This window comes from Coloeus monedula (assembly GCF_965178545.1).
Source record: "Coloeus monedula genome assembly, chromosome: 1".
Classification (NCBI taxonomy): Eukaryota; Metazoa; Chordata; class Aves; order Passeriformes; family Corvidae; genus Coloeus; species Coloeus monedula.
The window spans coordinates 101,092,523-101,115,238 of record NC_138781.1 but is presented as its reverse complement, the minus strand read 5'-3'; the positions used below and the strand labels follow the sequence as shown (position 1 = coordinate 101,115,238).

At 35.6% G+C, this 22,716-nt stretch overlaps 1 protein-coding gene across 3 annotated transcripts in view; it reads right to left on the bottom strand.

Moving 5' to 3' along the window:
• The window catches only part of NETO1 (neuropilin and tolloid like 1), a gene marked incomplete at both ends in the record, with an annotated part of 61,475 nt that overhangs the window by 20,683 nt on the left and 18,076 nt on the right, over positions 1-22,716 (bottom strand). For 2 of the 3 annotated variants that reach the window (XM_082282830.1, XM_082282831.1), the window contains 2 exons: positions 7,217-7,344; positions 7,458-7,499. In XM_082282830.1, coding sequence (XP_082138956.1) covers positions 7,217-7,344; positions 7,458-7,499 — 170 coding nt within the window. Of the gene's footprint in view, positions 1-7,216; positions 7,367-7,449; positions 7,500-22,716 lie in introns of all 3 variants that reach the window. The other variant, XM_082282829.1, reaches the window with a different exon arrangement.

Genomic DNA, 22,716 nt, shown 5'->3' with positions numbered 1-22,716 from the left:
GGAAGATGTTGGGTAAGTTTTACTATTTCTTTTAATTTAAATTTAAAAACAACAGAAATCTCTGATGGAACATATTGGGAAAAAAACCCCAAATTATTATAAACTGCAAATAATATATCATCTCAGTAAAATGGTCAGATTATAATCTCCTCATAGTGAATCACTTTTGATGAGTTCTGCTTTTTAATCAATCACTGAAGGTTAGGGATGACAACATGATTGATCAGGCCAGTCAGGAAAAGCTTCAAACCATATCCCAGCATATCAGACTTAATATATGTGCACAAACACTCAGTCCCCTTAAACCAAACCAAACAAAAAGCCATCATTCAGCTGCCAAAAGTAATTTAGACATAAGAGAAAAGCCTCCTCTTCATCCAAGCATAATGTCCAGATTTTGCACATTCAGCTTCTGGGTTCAATCAATTCACTTGTAAGCACAGGACTGGGTTAAATTGTCCCATTGCTCAGTGATCAGTTACAGTGCCTGCTTTATGCTGCATCTTTTTCAGCTCTATGTGATTAACAAAGTACTTTCAAGATGATACCTCAAGTATTTAGGCCTGGGAAACCCAGTTTTTTAAAGCAGATTGTGCAACACTAATTAATCTCCCTCAAGGCAACTGGACACGGAGTACACCAGACTAAAAAGCATATTACTAATGATGCTTGAATTTGTCTTCTGAAATGGCCTGATCTCTTGCTTGGATGCTAAAATTTTTTTTTTAATCAAAATTACTTCAATGCAGAAGTGTTAACAACACATGTTCTGTTTGGTTTTTGTTTGTTATTTGGGGGGATTTTTCTGCATTTTTGGTCCTTCTGTTACTAGTCTGGGACCATGTTGTGCAGAGAGCTCCATACCTCATATTTTCTTCTCTTCTGAAGCTTGGAGAATACTGTCTGTCAAAGATGACAACTTTATATTGTACTTCTAAGACCCTGTGATTCACAGCCAAGGCTCACATATCAGAACCATTTTTATAGACAAGTATTTGTCTATAAAATTGGATTCTCTTTGGATTTCTTTCTTTTGTCCTATTTGTTTCTTCTTCTGTGACTATCCAATAGGACACTTACTCTGTCAAGTCATCCTAATTTTTCTTTAGTAGAGTGCAAAAATGCTCACAAGGGAGCAACATTTACATCTCCTTGGTGCTGTTCTGCTTTTTAACACTGAAAGCTGGAGATCAAATCCTGATTCTGCTGTTCTCTTTGGCAGACATTTTATTATTTTCTTCTGTAGCTTTTTTAAATTACATTTCCTAATATCCATTTGGTTTGAGGATGCTGAGGTTAGTTATACTTCGATACCTGAAGGGAATAGATTCATGGTAACTTAAAAGTGAAGATTTTTACAATGTCACTCTGGTATGTACATTGACATGCCTTCGTAGCAGAGATTCTATAGACACAATTCCAACCATGTACTTGTCTTGCACCTTCATCTCAGAAAACTGTTTCACACAAGGGATTTTAATAGCTTAACATAGGTAAACAGTATTTTCTACTTGTTTAAACATAATTTATTCACCTTGTTCCACACATATGTATGTTGGGCTTTCTTAAATTCATAATATTATTTGCATTATCTTTATGTTAGTAAGCTACAGAGCTTCTTCAGAGATGGAGGTCATCTGAAGCTTGCAAAACTGTCTCTGGCTGTTAGGTTATTCAGCCTTTAAATTTTCTTTTTCTCTAACATTTCAAGAATCACCACTCATTAAATTTTAGTGCACTACTTAAAGTTTCTCTTCTACACCTGATTATAAAGCCTCCAAAAATTAATATATGGTAGTCTGCCAGTGCCAACAGCTTAAACTGCTTTTCTTGCAGGTCTCATCTAAGAGCACAGATTTCCACTTCACACAGGAGAGCAGAAAATGTTTTGGTTTAGTCAGATCAGTTTAAACAGACTCACTCACAGCTCTGCAATTTGCTTCACCTCATGTTTCCTCCCAACACTCTAGGAAATGCATGCGCAACCACCCAGTCTCTCTCCAGACTACACTCGATACGAAGGCAGGCACCTGGAACCAAAAGAGTCATCTCTCCGTTTGCTCAGGAGCATGCCAGGTAGCAGTACTAACCCTTTGTAAACGTACAAGTGTCTTGGTCACACTGGGTGACACTGCCCCGCTCCCAGCCTCATTCCTCACCACCCCAGCCTTGTCCCTCACCAAGCTGCTGGCTGGCTGGCTTGTGCTTGGGCTGGCCCCACTGCCCAGACGAGTCCAGCCACCACTACACCCCAGCCACCACGGCCAGGCCTGTCCAAGTCTCATCAGTCATGTCCTGGTGCTGTGACCTCCCTCATCCTGGCCCCTTCCCATGTGCTGTGTTCCCCCTCTCACTGCTCCTCACTGGCTCTGCTTGGAACAGACACCACCACTCACTGGTGGCTCTGGGTTAAGGATGCTGCCATGATGTGTCAAAACTAAATACTCATTTATTGACACTTCGGGTTTCTCAATCTTTTGTGTTAAGTCTTACATCCTATAACCTTTGTCCAATATCATGTTCAGGTGGGGAAAGAGAATTAGGCATCACTTTGCCTAACAACCTTATAATTTCATTTTATTTCTCATGGTGCAAATAAAGAGGCTACTCCTGCCATTTGTTCAGTCTAAATGTACCTATTGCTTATTCCTCCAGAATACATTATTTCCACTGGACTACATTCAAATTAATTCCTGCTTTGATGCTGTTTTCTGAGGTGCTCAGAGATTCTGATAATAGTGTTTTTAATAGCACTGCTTACTGTTTTTTTCCCAGTATAAGAATATCATATTTGTAAATGTTTTATTACTCTTACCATCAGATTCTGCTGTCTTATTTTTTCTGTAGAGCCTCTCGAAGAACAACCATGACACAAAGGTACCTTGCTGGGAAAGTTACCCACCAAGGGGAGAGCTACTTGAGCACAAACATGGTTCTGTCTTCCTGGGGGGGCCTCTCCTAACCCACCCAACACAGAAAAACATTTGCTGTTGATATTATCCTCCAATACTTCACCTTTAACAGAAAGTAAGAAAACTATAATTCTATTAATTTTCTTATTTTCTATTCCTAAATACAAAATCTTTGCTTATCCACTGCTTGTAGCCAAAAATATCACTGAAATTTTTCAAATCCCTGTGCAATAAGCTTATACATTTCCTTCATTGGGCTTTGTTCTACACTGAAGAATTTTCAGATGAGGAAGTTCCTCCAGAACTTTACTGCTCTGAGTACTCTTAGCACTCTTTTTAATTTTCCTTTCTTGCTCTGAATACTAATTGTGGTCACATTCTACACAAAATGCAGAACCCCCAGTACTACTCTATTCAAAATTCACAGCTACCTTACTCAGCAGGAACTGACTTTGAATGATTACAAGAAACATGGACTTTTCAACTAGTTGCTTTCACATATAAGACTCCAGGTCTGCATATAGATTGAAGTTGTGTTCAGACTGCCTTCTGCACTTAGAGAAAGTTTGAGTTCTGCATGCATTTTCAGATTCAGTTTTCAGCGTGTGTGTGTGTGTGTGTGTGTGTGTGTGTGTGATACAAGGTAATCAGTGATAGCTCTATTTTAAGTGTGTGCAACAAATTTTCTGCTCTCCTTCCCATTCCAGCTCACTGAGGATAGAAGCATTAGACCCAGACTGTCAGTTTGAAGCTCAGGCTGATCTCATTGCTCATATATTGAGCTCAGACTTGGCTTGAATCTGGAATTGGAAACCAAGGGAAGGACTTGCATCTTGTTTCTGCAGACAGTTTAGATTGGATGAGCTTACGCCAAATGAAATTGCAAGCAAACCACCTTCTGGCACAGTTTAATTAAGAAACTAAAGATGAAAAGTCCAACACAAACTCTCTCTGAGAAACTCTCGCCTTTTAGGCATAATTCCCAGTAACAAACTGTGCAGCCCAGAGTACAGGAACATGTGGATTTAAAGATGTCTGTGGAGTTCTCACTGTTTTTAGCAGGAGAGCTTGTTTTCATAAGTGCGAGCTGACATAAATTAAAATGATGTCACTAAATAAGTGTATTGAATATGTCATTAATTCAAGGTTAGATAAGGACAAAGGAAGCTGTTTGTAAAACATGGACAATTGGTTCCAGTTCAGTTGAATCAGACCCATAAAGTCTTATAATAAATCTCACTTCATACAAGTTTCTTAAAAATTTATCCACTTGTTCCTCCTTCCTTAATAACTGTATATTTTTCAGCTTGTCCCAGTATGATGAAACCATAACTGTATGTGTGTGCATCTATACATATATATACTTGTCTGTGTGTATATAAATATATCTGTTGGAAAAACACACTATGTTCAAATGCTAAATTAGACTTACCCCTCAAAGATGGATCTAGGCCTGAAAAATCTTTTCTTTTTCCTAGCTTGCTGTGAAACCTTTCAACTCCATGCTAGGAAACACTGATTTATATGCTTTTATATTGCTCAATCTCCACCCAGATAATTCTGTAAGATGGGAACAGCAGGATCCATCAAGAGATGACCCAGCCCAGCCCTCTGCCTAAAGGTAGGATTATTAATGTTTCTCTCATTTTTCACAGCTTGTTACCTAACCTGCACTTTCAGACTGCTGACAATGCCAGCTGAACCAACTTTCTCAACCAAACATTCATAATCCCCTCCCTGATGTTTGAATTTTATTTCCTTCATATCTAACCTGAAACCTTCTTTCAGAGTGTGGGAGCCTGAGTTATCCTGCAGACATGGGCATCAGAGCATTCCTTCTTCCTTGTAAAAGCCTTTTATTAAATTGCATTCCTTCACAAAATCTTCTAGATAACAATAAATAACATTCAGTATTACTTCATTTTCCTAAAACTTTCTTGTTACTCTCCCTTCCAGATGCCCTTCAGCTAGCATCCACTTCTTGGAATGCAACAGAACTAAATGCACATATGGAAGTTTATGAAGAATTAATGAACTTTAATTTTTAGCCCTCTGCTAATGTGGTAGTGTGGCATTCTTCTGATACACACTGTATTTACAGTTACATAAATATCCAATTTGGAGTTTTACATCATAACTGAAGTATGGATAAATATTACAGGTAGGTAAAAGTGGGATTTTTAGCAGGGCTTTGAATCATATAGAACTTTAGAATTAGATCAAGTAAGATCATCACAATTACATTATCTGATCAACCAATCATAAACGTGAGTTAAGACTATAGAGAAATGTTATTGGCTTATTTAATTGTATTGATTCTAATAAGTACAAAATTTAATTGTATTGATTCTAATAAGTACAATTCTGTGTTTGTCTGTTTTCTTTCTACTAATACCTAAATACATCCTAAAATAGTTCAAGTTAGAAGGGACCTATAAAGGTCATCTGATCCAACTCCCCTGCCATGAGCAAGGACGTCTCCAACTAAATCCAGTTGCTCAGAGCCCTGTCCAACCTGGCCTTGAATGTTTCCAAGGATGGCCATCGACCACCTCTCTGAGCAACATGATCCAGCTTTTCACAACCCTTATTGTAAAAATGTCTTCCTCATATCTAGTCTAAATCTACCCTTTTCTAGTTTAAAACACCTTGTCTTACCTCTATTGATAAGAGATTTGTCCCTTTAGAGCTCCCCTTAAGTACTGGAAGGCTGCTATAAGGTCTCCCCACAGCCTTCTCTTCTCTGGACTGAACAACCTTTCCTCTCTTAGCCTTTCCTGACTGGAGAGGTTTTCCATTCCTTTCACTATCTTTGTGGCCCTCCTCTGGACCTGCTCCAACAAGCTCATGTCTTTTCTCTGCTGAGGACCCCAAAGCTGGATGCAGCACTGCAGGTGGGGTCTCAGCAAAGTGGAGCAGAGGAGCAGAATCCCGTCCCTCACCCTGCTGTCCAGCTGCTCTGGATGCAGCTCAGGATACAATTGGCTTTCTCAGCTGGGAGTGTACATTTCTGGGGCATGTCCAGCCTCTCATCCACCAGCAACCCCAAGACCTTCTCAGCAGGGCTGGTCTCCATCTGTTCTTCCCAAAGATGGTATCAATACTGGGATTTGCCCCGAATGAATATAAATTGCATATAACACATGGATAATCATTCATCAGCCCAATCATCTCATATCACTACTTAGGGAAGTTCATCTACTTAATTGAAAACCTCTATCAATATTAATTTTATCCAAAAGTAAAAAAGAAGTTATAAGATTAAAGTATATTCTGGAAATAAATTATCTGTAGTCTTTATGAGCCAACTCTTTTCCTAAACTTCCCCAATAGAAAAATGCTGATACTAATGACTTTTTCTCTTCTGGAAACCTTCCCTGAAGAGAACCCTTCAGCATTCCTCCATGTGTTATACTGATGATGAAACAATTACATATTCAGTACAGTCTCCTCACTGAGATTATACAAAAAAACCCTCATCTGTTTAAAGATGGCAGAGAGTAGTGTATATACATATTCTACTTCCTAAAACCTTTCTTGTCCAATAAAAGACAGCTAGAAAAAGTGTACTGTGGGGTGTCTTTTACACAGGGAATGAAAGTAGGTGGGAGGCATAAATCTGTTCCTATTGCAAAGAGGGATGAAGTCGTAGTGTAGCCAGCAACAATTAGTGCATATCATAACTGATAAGCTACAGATAAGAGAGAAAATCAAGGGGAATCCAACAAAAGTATTTTTAAATTCACTGCAGCCCTCTCATGTTTCTTACAAAGCCCTGGCTTGCTGACTGTGGAGGAAAAGAAATGAGAACACTCTTTTTGTCTGTGTCTCTAAACCAAAGGAACTAAAGGCTTCATACAGAGGAACATGAATTTACCTTGGGTCCATTTTCACAGTTCCCAGACGAGAAACAATGATGACCTTAGGGAGCCAGCAGTGTTCCCTTAGTAGTCTCTATGTTAGGTATTTGAAATATATTGAAAATTAAAATTATAAGATTACTTCCCACTTAAGAAAACACACTGATTCTTTAAAAATATGAGCAAAATTAAAGATGAATTTAAGAAAATTACTTATGGCACAAAAAGCACAATAGCACTGCCCAAATCATCATTTATGGACAAAGGTGGTTATTTTGGCTGAGATAACAAATTACCCTTCCACAGCAGAAGGAAGAAAATAGTTTACAGTTCAAGCTGTAAAGTTATTAAACGAGATCTGACTGTACTAAGAAATGCACAATATATTAGAAAAGTCAATTTCTTAAATTAAATGGCAAATCAGCAAGTGGATGAAGGACTGACCTTGGATCGGGGTGGTGCTCGGATGTACCATTTACAGTCTACTGCTTCAGTTTCAGAAGCTTTTCCTTCTTTAACAATTTGTACAGATTCCACAATTCCTTCAGGTCCTCCCATCTCAAACTCACAAACTGAATAACAAAACACCAGAAAAAATGAAACCTGAACAGCAAACAAAAATGTTTTCTACAGCAGAATATAAAGGCCTCCAAGTTAGAAAAAAACCCAAAAACAACATACCAACCTGGCAATGGCTTCAAAACCCCAAGGTCCTTAAAATCTGGATCTTAAAAATAGAGAAAGACAAAATTAGTTTTGTTCAATGTCTAGGATGTTATGTCAATATGCTCAAATTTTATAATGCACTTTAGGTATATAATTATACATAGATTTCTTGGAAATAAGAAATGTTTCAAAACTATGGCAACACAATAATTATTAATGCAGAAATTACTGATATCATCATACCAAGTTATTTTTTTCTGTTACGAAATCCTGCTTCTCTCTGTCTGTCCCTTTCAGAAGGGTACAAAAATATTTCTGCGTACATTAGCGAGAACATCACACACAGCTAACCACACGACATTTTAATACATCAGTCTAATGAAAGAGGATATATTTACAGATCCATTCAGAATCTTTTTGCCTATTTTGCATTTTGCAGAATAACACTCAACTTAACTAGAGAAATCTGAATTTAATTCTGTGTTTATGAATACTCTGCCATCCCTACTGCCCAAGAGGTGACACTTTCTTTGTCAGAAACATCCATTTGGTCTTACTGGAAAAATTATTCCATAAGAATTACCATTAGAAGTTATTGTCCTAACAAGGTAATGTCTAATACATGTGCTATTTTCCATCAGATAAACATGACTGTATTTACTATTTGAGAGGGTTTGTATCATGTTTTTATAGTCAGGTGTCATACAGAGATGAAGTGAATTGGGTCTTAGACCTATGCTTCAACAGACAGCTATGCAATAGACAAATGATCATTTCACAAAATGTGGCTCAGTTTGAAGATACTGTCCAAAACCAGAAATATGAAAGACTAAAACATTTCAAGAAATGATTTCTTAGAATAGACTGGTCTTGTCTGGGAAATTTTTATCACTTGCACTGCTTTTCTACCTAAAATGAATGTTGTGCACTTTTTTCTCACTTATGGAACTGATAATCTTGTTTCAGAATTGGGTCATTGTAAGAAGGAACTAAAAATAAAAAAAAAGAAGAGAAACTTTGGAAGAATGAGATGTATCAAATGAAAAAAACATTAAACTCGCAACTAACCCACCAAATCTGCTGTTTCCCTCTAGCCTTAGCAAATTAAGAACAGTAAGAATCATAACCAGATAATATAACAAAATAGTCTAGTGCTGAATAAGCAAGATCAGCCATTTTAACCTAAAAAGTCAAAAGGTGTTGACTTCAAAAACTGGAGCTGTAAAATCACTTTTTAAATTGCCCTTCTCTACCCAGGCTGCTGTTCTTCCCAAATTTCTTTTACAGTTGCACAACATAAATCATGAGTAAATATTCATGAATTTACAGGACTGCAAATATAGCTGAGCAGGCAATTAGTATTAATTGTCAAGCATTTTTATAGATCAGTAGATGGACATGATTACCAACAACACTAAATGTAATCAAATATTTCAGCTAATTACTTAGATACTGATATCTAGCTCTGAAAGTGAGATACTTAAAGGAAATCTACTTTTACTTATGGTTCAAACTAACATCCCAACTGTATCTCATGTAACCATTGCATTCCTTCCTTTTACTGAGTTTGCAAGGATCACTCAGATTTACTGAAAACACTCCACCACATTAGTAAAGTACCGAGGAGGAAAGAAGGTGAAAAGGGTCCTGCCAGGATTTCCACCATATGAAAGGGTTTTCATATAAAGCAGTGCTAGTAGCAAATATCCAGGCTGAAATACAATCTAGACCATACAATTTGACCTGAGAAACAACTCTGAAAGTATCTTCTCATTTAACAATACAGCATTGCTGGTAACAATGCACACAGAAATGCACAATCCATTAACATTCTAGAAATATTGTAGATCTGCTCAGTTTTAAAAAATAAACTTTTGCAAGATTTAAACATTTCAAGAGTGAAAGGGAAATAAAATCTACTACACATGAGGTGATAACCCTTCATTAAATATTGCTATAATACCAATGCTACTATAATAAAAACAAAATCTGTAAATAAGATATTATCACAGATGCTTAAAATTCAACCATGTTTAAGCATGTTTACCTAGAAAATATGGTTTTAGCAGCTCTTCTGTATGTAATCCAATCAAATTGTTATTCTCAGTCTGGCTGGGTCAGACCATTAATGCTATATAAACATTGACTGTCTAGATCTTCCAATAGACAGATGAAAATCATGTTCCCGTAAGGAAAACACTCAAGACTGGAAAATTTTCTGTGAAAAATAAGATGGATCACCCATAAGGAGAGAGAAAATGGGAGGCAAAATAGGAAGCAAGATGGAGCTGCTAGACACAGTCCAAAAAAGTGTCATTAATTTTTTTAAGGGGCATATGAGGAAAGGTTGATAGAGTTGGGACTGTTCAGCCTGGAGAATGGAAGGGTCAGAGGTGATCCCACCAAGGTTTACAAAAACCTAATGGAAGGGTGCAAAGAGGATGGTGCCAGGCTCTTTACAGTGGCATCCAGTGACAGAACAAGAGGCAGTGAGCACACCTTGAATCACAGGAGGTTCCATCTGAATATCAGGAAACACATCTCCAGTATGAGGTGACTCAGGACTAGCAAGGTAGCAGAGAGATTGTGGAGTCACTGTCCTTGGAGATATTCAATATCTGTCTAGACATGATCCTAGGCAAGAGGCTCTAGGTGACCCTGCTTGAAAAGGGGGTTGGACAAGATGACCTCCAGAGGTGCCTTCTGAGATCAGCCATTTTCTGATTCTCTGATTTTGTAATAATTAAAGAACAGAATCGGATAATAGCGAAATAACCAGTCAAAAGACTAGACCTATTATCTGAGGTAGCAGCAGAGGTTAGACAAATCTCTATCACAATGCAGACTTGTTTGTGGAATTTGCTCTGAGTCTCAGGAACATATACATCCAGCCTGGAGAAATCTGAAATACTTAGGCCTGTTTTCAAAAAGCTCCACTAGGTCCTCATGGGAGACTCTAAAGATTTTGGATGCTGACTCTGGAATCTATATTTTCCATTGAACCATACTACATTACTTTATTTTTCATTTCACTGTTCCTGTGCAAGAAGTCTGGCTCTTCTAAGCAGCTGGGAAACATGACATGCAAAAACAGGACAATTGTAAGGAGTTAGGGCACTTGATTGCTCAAAAATCTTATGAAATAACGAAAATTGTAAAGTTAAAAGGCATTGTACGTCAACTGGATTAAGTCTTCAAAAAGTATGTAAATGACCTTGTTTACAAGTACACTGCAGCATCTTATGTGATTGCCCAGCTGCAGTATATCCACACAGAAACATGTTTAGCCACCAGTGCATGCACGTATGCATGCAATGCCTCATTCCTTGTCACTTGCACAGAAAGTGAAATTCTTTAAATTTAAATTACTTGAATAATTTCTGTAAGACACAGGGAAAATGAATAAAGTTCAAACTAATTACTAGCAACAAGATGTTCTGCTGGTAAGTATTATTGCAAATCAATTTTAAAAGATCACTTTTTGAATTAAAAAATCCAGTTATAAAGACCGTTCAACTTGTGTTCAAAGACAGATTGCATAAGGCTTTTATAAGTAATGTTGTAATGCAGAAAAATTTGAGTATTTTCTCTCTTACAAATGCAAAATTTGTAAGTAAACCTCTTGCATTTTATTCAAATTTCCTTAGCTTTTCATATAAAATTCATTTGGGCACTTTTTTACCCTGCAACTTCAAACCTGCTGCTTTCACTGATAAAAAATAATAGATATCTCACTCTTGGAAGTCAAAAGATACAAGTTAACATTTTAATATCTCTTTTAAAAAATGGAAGATTGAGTCTGTGTGTTAGTGATCATAGCTGGACTACAGTATACTTAATTATGGATTTTTTTTAATATCTGAAGTGCAATATATACAGTAAATAACATGAGCAATTGCTTTACAGTTAAAAGTCAAGGGGAGGAAAATATGTAATTCAAAATTCTTGTGCAGAATAACTTTTGAAGTATTTTTCTCTTTTCTTCTATAAATGAGATGTGAAGGAATTATTTGAACTATTTGAACAAACCATACACTACAAAGGTTTGATGTTTAAAATGTAAGGGTGTTTTTGCTGTTTGTGAATACAAAAACCTCCTTTTTAATAGATACATACAGAAAGTAGTCACAGTAGGTTGAAGCCATATTTCCTAATCAGAAGCAGTGAACTCTCCACTTTTACTCACTGATCAGAAAACTGTAGATATATCTTTCTATTTCTCTGCCTTTGACTAGAAATAGATATTCAACTTCTATCCATCAATATTAAGAAATTTTAACACATGTACATGCTTCTCTCTAAGAGAACTTATTAGAGACCTGATTTTGCATGTAAATACTCATAGAATAGTGGAGAGAATTGCACTATTCAGAAAGCCACCAGTTATTTATCTTCAAGTTCACTAAGTCAGGTTCTTTTACAATGATTTCTGGGAGCCTAAACTGTTCCTGCCCTTGAGGCATGAAGTATAGTTCTCTATAAAAGCAGAGGCTGCAGAATTCAGTACAGAAAAGGACGATTATTCTGAGATATTTTATGTCATTGCCTCATAGTATTTGATGACAGAGTAAAAGTATTAGAAGAAGATGGTCAGAAGATTTAAAAGCATAAAAATCTGCTCAAATAATCACTAAAATAATCCTAAACTAGAAAAACATTTCTATAAGTAAGCGCTGTTCGTGTGGTGTTCAAACGGAACTTTGCTATTCTGCTGGAGTGAGTAAAGAAAAACAAGTAAGAAGAAAAACAACATGAAGTTAAATAGCTGTGCAAAAATCCACAAATTATTTTTTATTAGCCTAAAATGATTTTTTCCAGATGGCTCTTACATATTTGTAGTCTTCTTGAAACTTCTATATATGTCTGTATTTGTACCAATGATATCAAAAGGTCTTCAAAGAAAGCCTGTAGTTTGCTAGACACGGTGGAAAGGTTCTATAATAATTATAGTGGGCACTATTATGTGCTGTATTTGCTCTTTGTTTTCTACGTTTTCTTTTAAGGGCAATACTGTGAGTATTGCTGGTCTTTCGGAGGCTACATATTTATAAACTAAAATAATGCTTCTCAAATTTTTCACTCCTTAGCAAAGTCATGAAAGAACTCAAAGCTGATAAGTGAAAATGTAGCAGTGAACATGACTCCTGCTATTTCACCTTGAAGATCTACCTGCCATTAAATCAGCAAAAAGTCATATGAAGACAAATATTGTTGAAATAACATCAACTATTACCCAAAAGTTTGATTTCTACCATATCTTCTTTTTTTTTTCATTTTTTTCTTTTGTCACTTTACTACTCTCAGCTCATACTTACAAAATATCTTTATAGTGTAATTAATATATATAGTGATTTGCAAACTGTACTGCTATGGTGGCCTCAGTAAAATGAGATATACTGCAAATGTTAGCAATAGTCAGACATTTGTATGCCTAAAGTATGTTTCTTTGTTTCTTTGACATCTCTTTGGAAATAAAAATGCTGTATCAACAGAAAAAGAAAAAGGGAAAAACAAAATCTATGTCTTTGCATAACTTCTTGCTAAGATTAGTCAAAATGGGCAGACAAGAAGCACCTGAATGAATTCCACTGCAACAGAGCACATGATAATAGAAGTTGCAGTTAAATTTCTCTTTTCATGCACACAGTGACAGGCTTTGAGATTTTAGCCTGCTTGCCTCTGTTGTCTATTCGGTAAACCATTTAGACTAGGGTCTTTCTCCCATGTAAATTTTGTATGGTTGGGAACCATGTCAGAAAGCAAAAGGTCTCATGAGATTCTGGGTCTCATCCTCAAACGGTGTTTGAGCTATTTGATATGTGCTCCTAAATCCCAGAAGTGAGAAGTTCCTCTTCGAACTGACCTAGTAACAAAGGAGAGCAAGAATGGGCAATGATGTCATACTCAGGGTGATCAATGGAGAGGGGAAGCCCTGGAGCCTTGATATGTGTGGGATTATTTGGCAGATCATTTTTATTATGTCAAATATTTACACTAGCAGCTGAGTGCTCCAATTAGGCATTATATTCCCTTTATGCAGGCCACTGTTTGTGGAAATTCAGGGAAAAAATGATCCTATGATGAATATTTCAAGGGCTGCATTTACCTTTGTGTGCTGGTTGCCCAAAAATATTGAAACAAGACTGAATGAGCTCAGGAGTCCACTTTATCTGAGTAATGCAGCCTTGCTGTGACAGTGCAGCTGACTTGACTGCCAGGACTGACTATCAGTCAAGGGCAGCACCCTGTCTGTGTCTCCCCAAGATAATATCCTGGAGGCTTCCTGTAATTGACTAATGGTCTCTGAACTGGACTAGGAAGAGAGATGTGCAACACTACAGTGCTCTTCCTGAACAATGTTGAATTCTAAGTATTCCTAGTCATGCAACTTCAGTGGAATACTACTAAAGACTCAGGATTTTTCTCATTGTTTTTTTATAGATGACTCCTAGCCCAGTCCAAGGAAATAACAGTTTAAGTTCATGTCAGAAGACTAGGGGAAAAAATGAGCCTGAGGGTTTAGCCACAACTGAGTACCAGGCATTACTTCTGCAGATTGAACCTATTTACACATGGTTATTTCTTGCTACCACTGAGTACAGAATCTGCACATCCTTTTCACGATATTCATGCTGGATCAGTCCATAGGGTGGATTTCTCAGGACAGAAGGATCTTATGAGAACAGTTTTCTGACTTAAAATAGCCTTTGTTGTTTTATCATAGGAGAAATGTTTTCTCCTAGTTTTACCTCAGAACATTCAACAGAATGAATACATTCACTGTAGTGTTCTTTTGAATAGCTACATCTTTTAGAGCTGTTATAGTCAAAAATTGTACTACTTGTGCTGCTTCAAATAGTACTGTATAACCTGTAGTTTACCACACATTGTGACACATTTTCAATTAAAAAAGAAATACAACACAGTGTTTATAGCTACTAATATTCTCCTACTGGAGAATAGTAGCTGGCCATGCCAGTGATGGCATCTTTTTGAAGATAACTGCATCTCACATGAGAAACTCAAATATCTCCTCTAATTTCCACGTGTGACTATCTCACTTTCCACTTTAGCAAGAGAATTTTTCCACTGTCTTCAAATATTTTTCTCTTACAGCCTAGCAAAACAGCAGGTAGTCTTTTGCTAAAGTGAAGAATTGTGTCAGAGAGCACCAGAGGGAACTGAATTGTGTTTGTAAAAACAACTGCATGCTTAATCATCAATGGCCATATATCAGAAGGAGATGAAACAGACAAAATGCCCCAGAAAACATGATTCTTAGAGTAGAAACAAGTGAAATAGCCACAGACAGAAAAATCCCATTCATTAGTTTACTGTGCAATTGCTAGATTTTTGAAAGTTATTGGATGAATTATGTTCTAGTACTCTCCTGTAACAAAGTCATTGTATGATTCAAAAAGTCAATGTCACAGGACGTTTTTTGAATGTATTCTGTATCCAGGGTAGAAATCTTTAGGATCAAAGGGAAAAAATCTAGGTTTTCATCCCCACTGGAACATTTTTCTTAAGGAAAAACTAGAAAAAAAACCCTAGCATATATCAAAGGAAAAGTGAAATTCATTTTTTAAACCCAATTGTCACCTCCAATTGTAATTATATATGCCCACCACAGACACTTTCAGAGAACAAGAAGAGGAATTATAAATCCACACAGCTCAGTGAATTGCTGAGGAAGACATATTAACACCAAGTCCCAAAAACAACTGTGGGAAAAGTAAGTCTTCTATCCTGTCATTATAGAATTCATAGCAGTATAAATTTCACTGACACCAGATCTTTCCTTCTTCTTCTGCTACACTTAGGTTTTCTGGCTAGAAACTGTCCTTTCAAGGAACACTGAGCTGTTGACCTCAGCATTTTCCCCAAATGTACAGAATGATAAGATGGGTTTTCAAGAACTTTAGCTGCAGAGTATATTGGGGAGCATCTTTGGAGATATTCTAACACTTCTGCATCTTCATCTTTTCAACTGCATAGGGCAGCAGCCCTCTCTGAGGAAGGGTTTCAGAAAGAAGTCTGTGTTAAACTGTGAATTCCCTACTTAAATTACCCACAACCTTAGGAATTTTACATTTTATTATACAAGGTAGCATTCAGATATTTAAATGATATTAAAGGACAGATATTAAAGATATTAAAGGACAGAAAGAATGTACTGGAAATAAGCAATAATCATTCCCCTTTTTCTAGTATTATGACATTCAACTTCTCCTGAGATTATGGGAGGAAAACATTTAGATAATTTTTGGTTAATCTAGGCTTTACAGACAGGTTTTTTGCCTTACAATTAATTTGCTTCCTATTGGTTATAACTTCATGAGAGTGACATTCCCTTTTGTTCAAATTGACAATTTTTCTCCAATTTCATGCAATTAAAAGTGCCAGAGAAAGTTCAAACCTCAATTGATTCCTAATACTGACCTAGAGTAGACATAAACTGTTAGAAACAAGACATGAGGTCAGCTAGGACTTCTATTATTTTGATGAGAAAAGTCCTACTGTATGCTTTACTATGTAAACCAAACATAATTCACACCAGCTCTTGCCCCAACCATTTCCACTTAAATTAATGAACGAACATTGTTCCTCATAAACAACGCTAACATATGTTTTGCTGCATGCTCACATGAAAAAATCAACATGAAAATAAGTTCTAAAACAGGGGATATTGTCTTCAATCTTTTTAATTTTTCTTTAAACAACATTCTTCTAATGAATTCTCAGTCCTCTCTGAGTAGCATTTATGCCACATGCTCTGTGTTCACAAAATGCCCTCAAACTGGTTGGTCATGAACATGACAAACAAATGAGTCTGTGGGTAAGTGGAGATTTGGAACCTAGAATCTGAGTAGAGTTACATTCATGTCTATAAAACTCTGTTGCCTCTGACTTTTCCTTATCCCAAAAACTCCACATTCAGCTATCCTTACCCAGTGATTATATTAAGTATAGGTTAGTAAAATTTTAATTCTACTATCATAACGTTTTCGGTTTAAAAATTATAGTTTACATGGAATTTAAGAGATTTACCTTTTTTCCCCCTCTGTTCAAAATCTACCAGTCTGAAGCAGTGATATTATTCTCACTGGATTTACTCATAATTTTAATATTGATTCTAAAAGAAGCAAGTTTAGGCCCAGAATCAGAGTTGAATTTAGCAATTGATTGAGTCCTACACTGAGAGACTGGTTCAGCCAAATACAGAGAATAAACACTGATCTTTTGCATCACATTCACAAATAAGACATTGTGGTTCACTGAATCACACTTTAGAAAGGCAGTGTTCATAAGTCCTTCTGTCTACTTTATACAATATCCAATATTGCTGTGTAACTGGCTCAAGAGACAGGGAAAGGAACAGCAAAATGGGTACTGATTAGAGATTGTCTAGTTCTACCATTGATATGGTAATATTTAGAAGAAATGAGGACCCAGGAGAGTTTTGACTTGCAGCAGCAGCAGGTCAAACATGATGGCCAGTCACAGCTCTCAGGATTGTTAAGTAGGGGTCAGCTGCTTACCCAACAAGTAGACAATAATTAAATTTCATTTGACCAGATCAAGTTTTTGACTGCCAAACAGCAGGATTTTTCCTAGCTTGATTTAAAAGAGTCATTTAAAGTTCTAGAGATAACAATGAAAATAAAGTCAACTATAAATTAAACCTTTCCTTAAAAAGTACTTAGTAAATCATTGATCTATATTTATATTGAAATATCACTGATATGCAATACTCTAGAGTACAAAGAACTGTATTATTGCTACAAATTCTTGTGGAGGATGCACATAAAATGACAGACATTCAAACTCCCAAATTTGATTTTTAAAATCTTAGGCCAGTATGTATTTTATTAAAAAAAAACACTATAAAATTATTTTGTAGAATATCAGTATGACATGCATAGTTGGCAGCAGTTAATAACCAACTGCCTAAACCCCATAATGAAATCAGCATTTAGGAATAAAATATTTTTAGGAAGTATTTTCTGCATTCTCTTTTAATATTAATTTTCACGTAGACTTGAAAAATGAGCTACAGGAAAAGAAAATAAAAGAAAGGAAAAAAAATCAAAAGAAAACAAGAGGAGTGTAATACAATCTTTTGTTAACCCACATACTGCAACCAGCAGATTTGATAACATTGTCTCTTGAGCTTCAACTATCAGATAACATCTGGCAAATGATGTATGTAAGTCCTGTTACACAACATCTTCTGGCTTCTCAGTGTCATCTAGGGGACTGATATGTGACTAGAATAACACATTTCACACTGCCTGCTTCTGTCATGCTAGTACAAAATTTTAACAATGGATGTGTCACAGAAACCAGTTTATCTAATCCTGAATTCTCAAAAAATATTTTGCAATTACTTTTTATCATCTTACTCATGAGTCAAACAAACTTTCTTAACAGAAACAGCTGGATATTAGATAGACTTTTGACAACCAGGTATTCAAATAAAATTTTTTCATCTTTATTGTAATGACCTCTGTAGCAGTATTTTTGAAGTGTTGATCAAAAGCATTTGTTTACTTATTTTCACAATTTTGCAGTGAATTTATTCCTTTCAGTGGCATTCTCAATTGTTTGGTACATCTCATTACCCTATAAACTAAAAAGCAAAAATTAATTGGAAGTACATTTTACAACGTGTATTCCAGACCAAAACATTTTTTCTCATTGAAGTTAGAACCTTCTCTACAAACCTATTTGAGGAAACTGCAATGTCAGGCATTCTCCACCCAGTGAATTGCAGACTATGCTGCAATCATGTAAACAATATGAATTTTAAATAATCAAGAAGAGTTTTCAAAGCAAGAATATTATTATTATTATTATATGATAATTGTCTCTTTCAAAAAATTATCCATAAGTACTGCTCCATTTTTATTTGAAAAAGGTTCTTTGACAATGGATGCATGAACAAAAGTTCAAGTAGTGGAAGTGTAGTAAAAATGTAATGGAAACTTTATTTTATGTTTCAAATTTTAAATCCAAGGAGTGGAACCAGTACTCACTGCAAATGATTGCAGAATTTGTATCACTTCATTTTACAGCTTGTAAATCTGACTGACCAACTGAGTTGAACCAAAAAAGTTTATCTGAATTAACTATGCTTTAAGCAGATTGAAGAAAATAATTTCATTTCAGACAATTCCAAGATAGTTTTTTTAGGAACAAGGATATCTAGAGGAAGAACAGCACAGGAAGACAGAAAAATAGTTAATTATGGTGTACTAACTTCAACAAAAACTCAACTTATTGAAACAAAATATTTTGTAAAAAAAAGGAAAAACAGGGATAGAGTAAGTTGAACCTATTTAAAGCTATATTAGTTCGATACTGAGCAAATAGACAAATGCTGAATTGATATAGATCTACCACATCCCTTGCATGAAGGTAGAAAACCAGTTTCAGTTCATTAAGAGTTGAAGAAATGGTAGTTTCACTCTCCAAAACTAAAAATATTTCATTTTTACTTAGTTCAATAGATAGAAAAGTAGAGGACAGTTTTTAAATGTACTTACTTTTAAGTAAGTACCCAAGCCTAGAGATTGCCTGGATTTAGGCACATGCTTAGATGTAGGCTTCCTGAAATTCTTTGCTAAATTGAGACTAGATTTAGTGGCTTGTCAGTGCAGCATTTGAGTATAGTAAGCTTAAGCAACTGTTCTTTGGAATTATCCTTGGGCATATCAGAAAGTAATTTCAGAGATTTTTGATGGATTACAGTGTTAAATTATAGTAGCTGTTATTATTTGGCCTGAAGGCCTTTATGAAAGGAACGGCTTTGCAGAGAAAAAAATAGGGACACCTAAGCATTTGGATTTGTCACAATAAAATAAAACCCTGTGCAAATTGAAAATATGTACACATTGAACATAAATTGAACAAAAAATGACTTGTTGATTTTCCTAAACAAAAGATTAGGAATATCTCTATCTAATGTGAGTTAATATTATAAGGAAAAACCCCCACGTTTAATCTACTCAAATATTCACAAATATTAAACAACACCCACAATAAGCAAGTGACTCTTGCATGAACTCAATTTTATTGAAAATTGAATTCTTTTAAAATAGGAGTTCAAAATTTTAACTTCTCACTGCCTCAATTTGTCATGATCATTTTAGAACAACACACCTTGTTGTATAGATTACATCAGTCAATGCTATTGAGAGGATGTTGAGTGTATGTATAAGGTAAAAGTATATATGGTAAAAGGAAGTTGTCAGTAGCTTGACATAGGCTATAATTCTACAGAGAGAGAGAAAAGAAAGGAAAAAGCAAATAGGACTAAGTAGGTGTGTTAATAAGCTTGATTCACAGTCTTGATTTTTCACAAATTTTGTGTCTAGCAATAGATATACTGGCCAGATTTAGCCATAGAGATGACACCTACTTCTCACAGATATCATTGTATAATCTGTTTCTCACATGAAAAGGACTTTACATGATAGTATTTCTCTAACCCATGACAGCAGTACAATATTAGAGATTGCAGCAGGCTCTTTGTTATCTTAGCCCATAATAGAAGAAAAAGAGACGATGTATCAAAGGCATAGATGCTCTAATGGGCAGGCTAAATTTATTTACAAAATATTTAAAACAAAATTTGTGTCAAAGTTGAATGAAGCATGATTTTGTTTTTAGACCTGCCCATGAAAGAAGCTCAAGTGTGATATCTGAAATTAAAGTATTACATAGTCTGCATTACTCAACAAGACAGTAAACAAATCAAGATAGGTCTTAGCCATCAATATAGCAAAAGATATATTAAGATGACAAAAAACACCTACTAGAACTACAAATATACAAATAATATTCATTAACATTCAATCTCAGTACTGGTAAGCAGAAGAGATTCTCTGGATTGTCCTCTTCACAAAAATATGAGTACTGTCCTTAGAAAATGAACAAACACTAGGCAATAGATGAGTGTACGCAACAAAGGGTGAGAGAAGATTTACTTCTTATTGGACATGTTTCATCATTTACTAAATATTGCCTACTGCAAAAATATTCAGTTCTAGAAACAGAAACGTGACTCAGTTTTCCAAGGACTTAAGTGTACAAAGCTACTAATTATTGGGCAAGAACCCTGTTTATTAGCCAAAGGGAACTGAGTGATTTCTAACAAGAGTTTGTGTATATTTCTTTAAGGAGAATTAGCTAGAACCACTATCCAAAGAGTAAAAAATCTGTTAAGGAAAGGTAAATATCTCAATAAAGGTCATTATTTATTGCTGCTAGAATTGAGAAATGCTTCATTAAATAAAATAGACAATAACAGAAAAAATCTACAATCACAGTTACTTGAACCTGTGCAAAAAGATGACTGAAAAGAAATGATATAAACATGGGTTTTACCTAATAAATACTGACAGCTAAAGAATCAAACCTGTCGCAACTGAGTGGCTACACTAAAAAATAGTTTTTCTGCCTAACAGATGGGCCACAGTCAGACTGATTAAACAAAAGCACTGGGGCAATTGCGAAGATTTATTTGCTATACCAGTAACACCTTATAAACCTGTAGATAGAATGCATAAAGATGAAAATTGAACAGCTTAAGTATAAATAAAAAAAAAAAAAAAAGAATTGCTTCAATGTCAGCAGAATCTCTCCAGATATCCACAATTCCAAGGTCACTAAGAGAAACTATTACAGCCAACAACAGTGTTGTCAGGATGAGACCACAACGCAACCACCTAGGAGTGCATCCCACTATAAGGTATTAGAAAATCTGCCAGATGAGAAAATCAGATTACCTGGAAAACCTTTGAAGAGTATTCAAAAACTCCTTATTTATTACATATGACACAAGAAGTTTCCAATTTTTCCCTGGAAGAAGTGCTATAATGTCTGAATGAGAGCTACCAAGTAACACTTAACAACAGGTTTCGGAGGTGCTGTTCTGCATGTGGGTAGTGAAAATTCTCATTGTAAATAAGTTATTTATAAACACTTGTGGAAGATGACTACCCAGGCTTTCTGTTCAGTATAAATTCCATAATATCCTCCCTGATTTGCCATTTCCAAGTGCTCCATAAACATTACAGAGAAATCAAGACTTAATAGGCAAAACAAATGTCCAGGGCCCACTGGTTATTTCCTCATTTTATAAGTGTTTAAAGCAAAGGGTAATCACTTTATATCAGACCTAAGGTTAAGCTAACTCAGCATAGTATTTACACAAAGCCAAAAGTTTATCCTTAGGGAAAAGAGGATAAGAAAAAGACCATATTTAAGGAAAATCCTCTGCTGCTTCTAAGATTTAGATTTAATTGTTCTGTAACAAGTAATAATATAAACTATTTATAGAATGACAGTGGCATTGTAAAAATGCAGTTTAATCTAAAAATGTTGGTTTTCTAGGACTACTTTGAATGTACTTCTAAGCTTCCTAAAGATCCCTCACAGGTGCTCCAAAAACAGACATTTTACCAGAGAAATGAGATTCCTCTGAAAATAATATTTATCATTGCAACATCATTATCACCATTATTGGTGAGATCACCTACAAATGAAGAAAGGTGTTTCCTGTGGAGGTGGAATAGAATTATTTGTACCTGTACTGCTGTAGAATGTCCTAGCAAACCCACTCTAGAAGTCTGTGTCCAGCTTCTTATGGAATGAAAACAGGGAAAGCATTTTTGTAGAGAACAGGGGTAGTACTGATGGCAGGGGAAGCAGTAAGCATCCCTAGTTAAGTTGTCATTTTTCTTTACCCCAATGCTAAAATACTTAAAACTGTACCTTATATTTCTCTCGCTCTTGTTTTTACATCAAAGTTCAACAGAGTAGGAACTTAAGTGTTCAGCTTCCTTCTGTTGGTAATATGGTACTCCCAGCATTCAGGGATTTCTAAACTAGGAAGTTCAGTATTTGCCTTTTGGTTATTGTCAAAAGAAGCATATAGCTATGTGATGGCAAGATGTAATATGGGATCTGAGAACCCCATGAGACCTTTTAGATACTCATTTGCTCCACATAAAGAACAATTTTTCACTTGAAATTCGATATAAACCTGTGATCATGATTTTCAATATAATGCATCATCATACATGAGACCAGATGTCATAATGCCTTGTAAACAGCAATGAAGTGCCTGACTTTTATGAAGTGCACTTGTATGAACATACTAAAAGTTCATGACTGAAAAAAGTTGCTTATAACAATTTGAAGTGCTGGGGCCTAGATATCTCAATAAATAAAACAGATTCACTCTTTCGGGGTTTTTATTTGACATTACA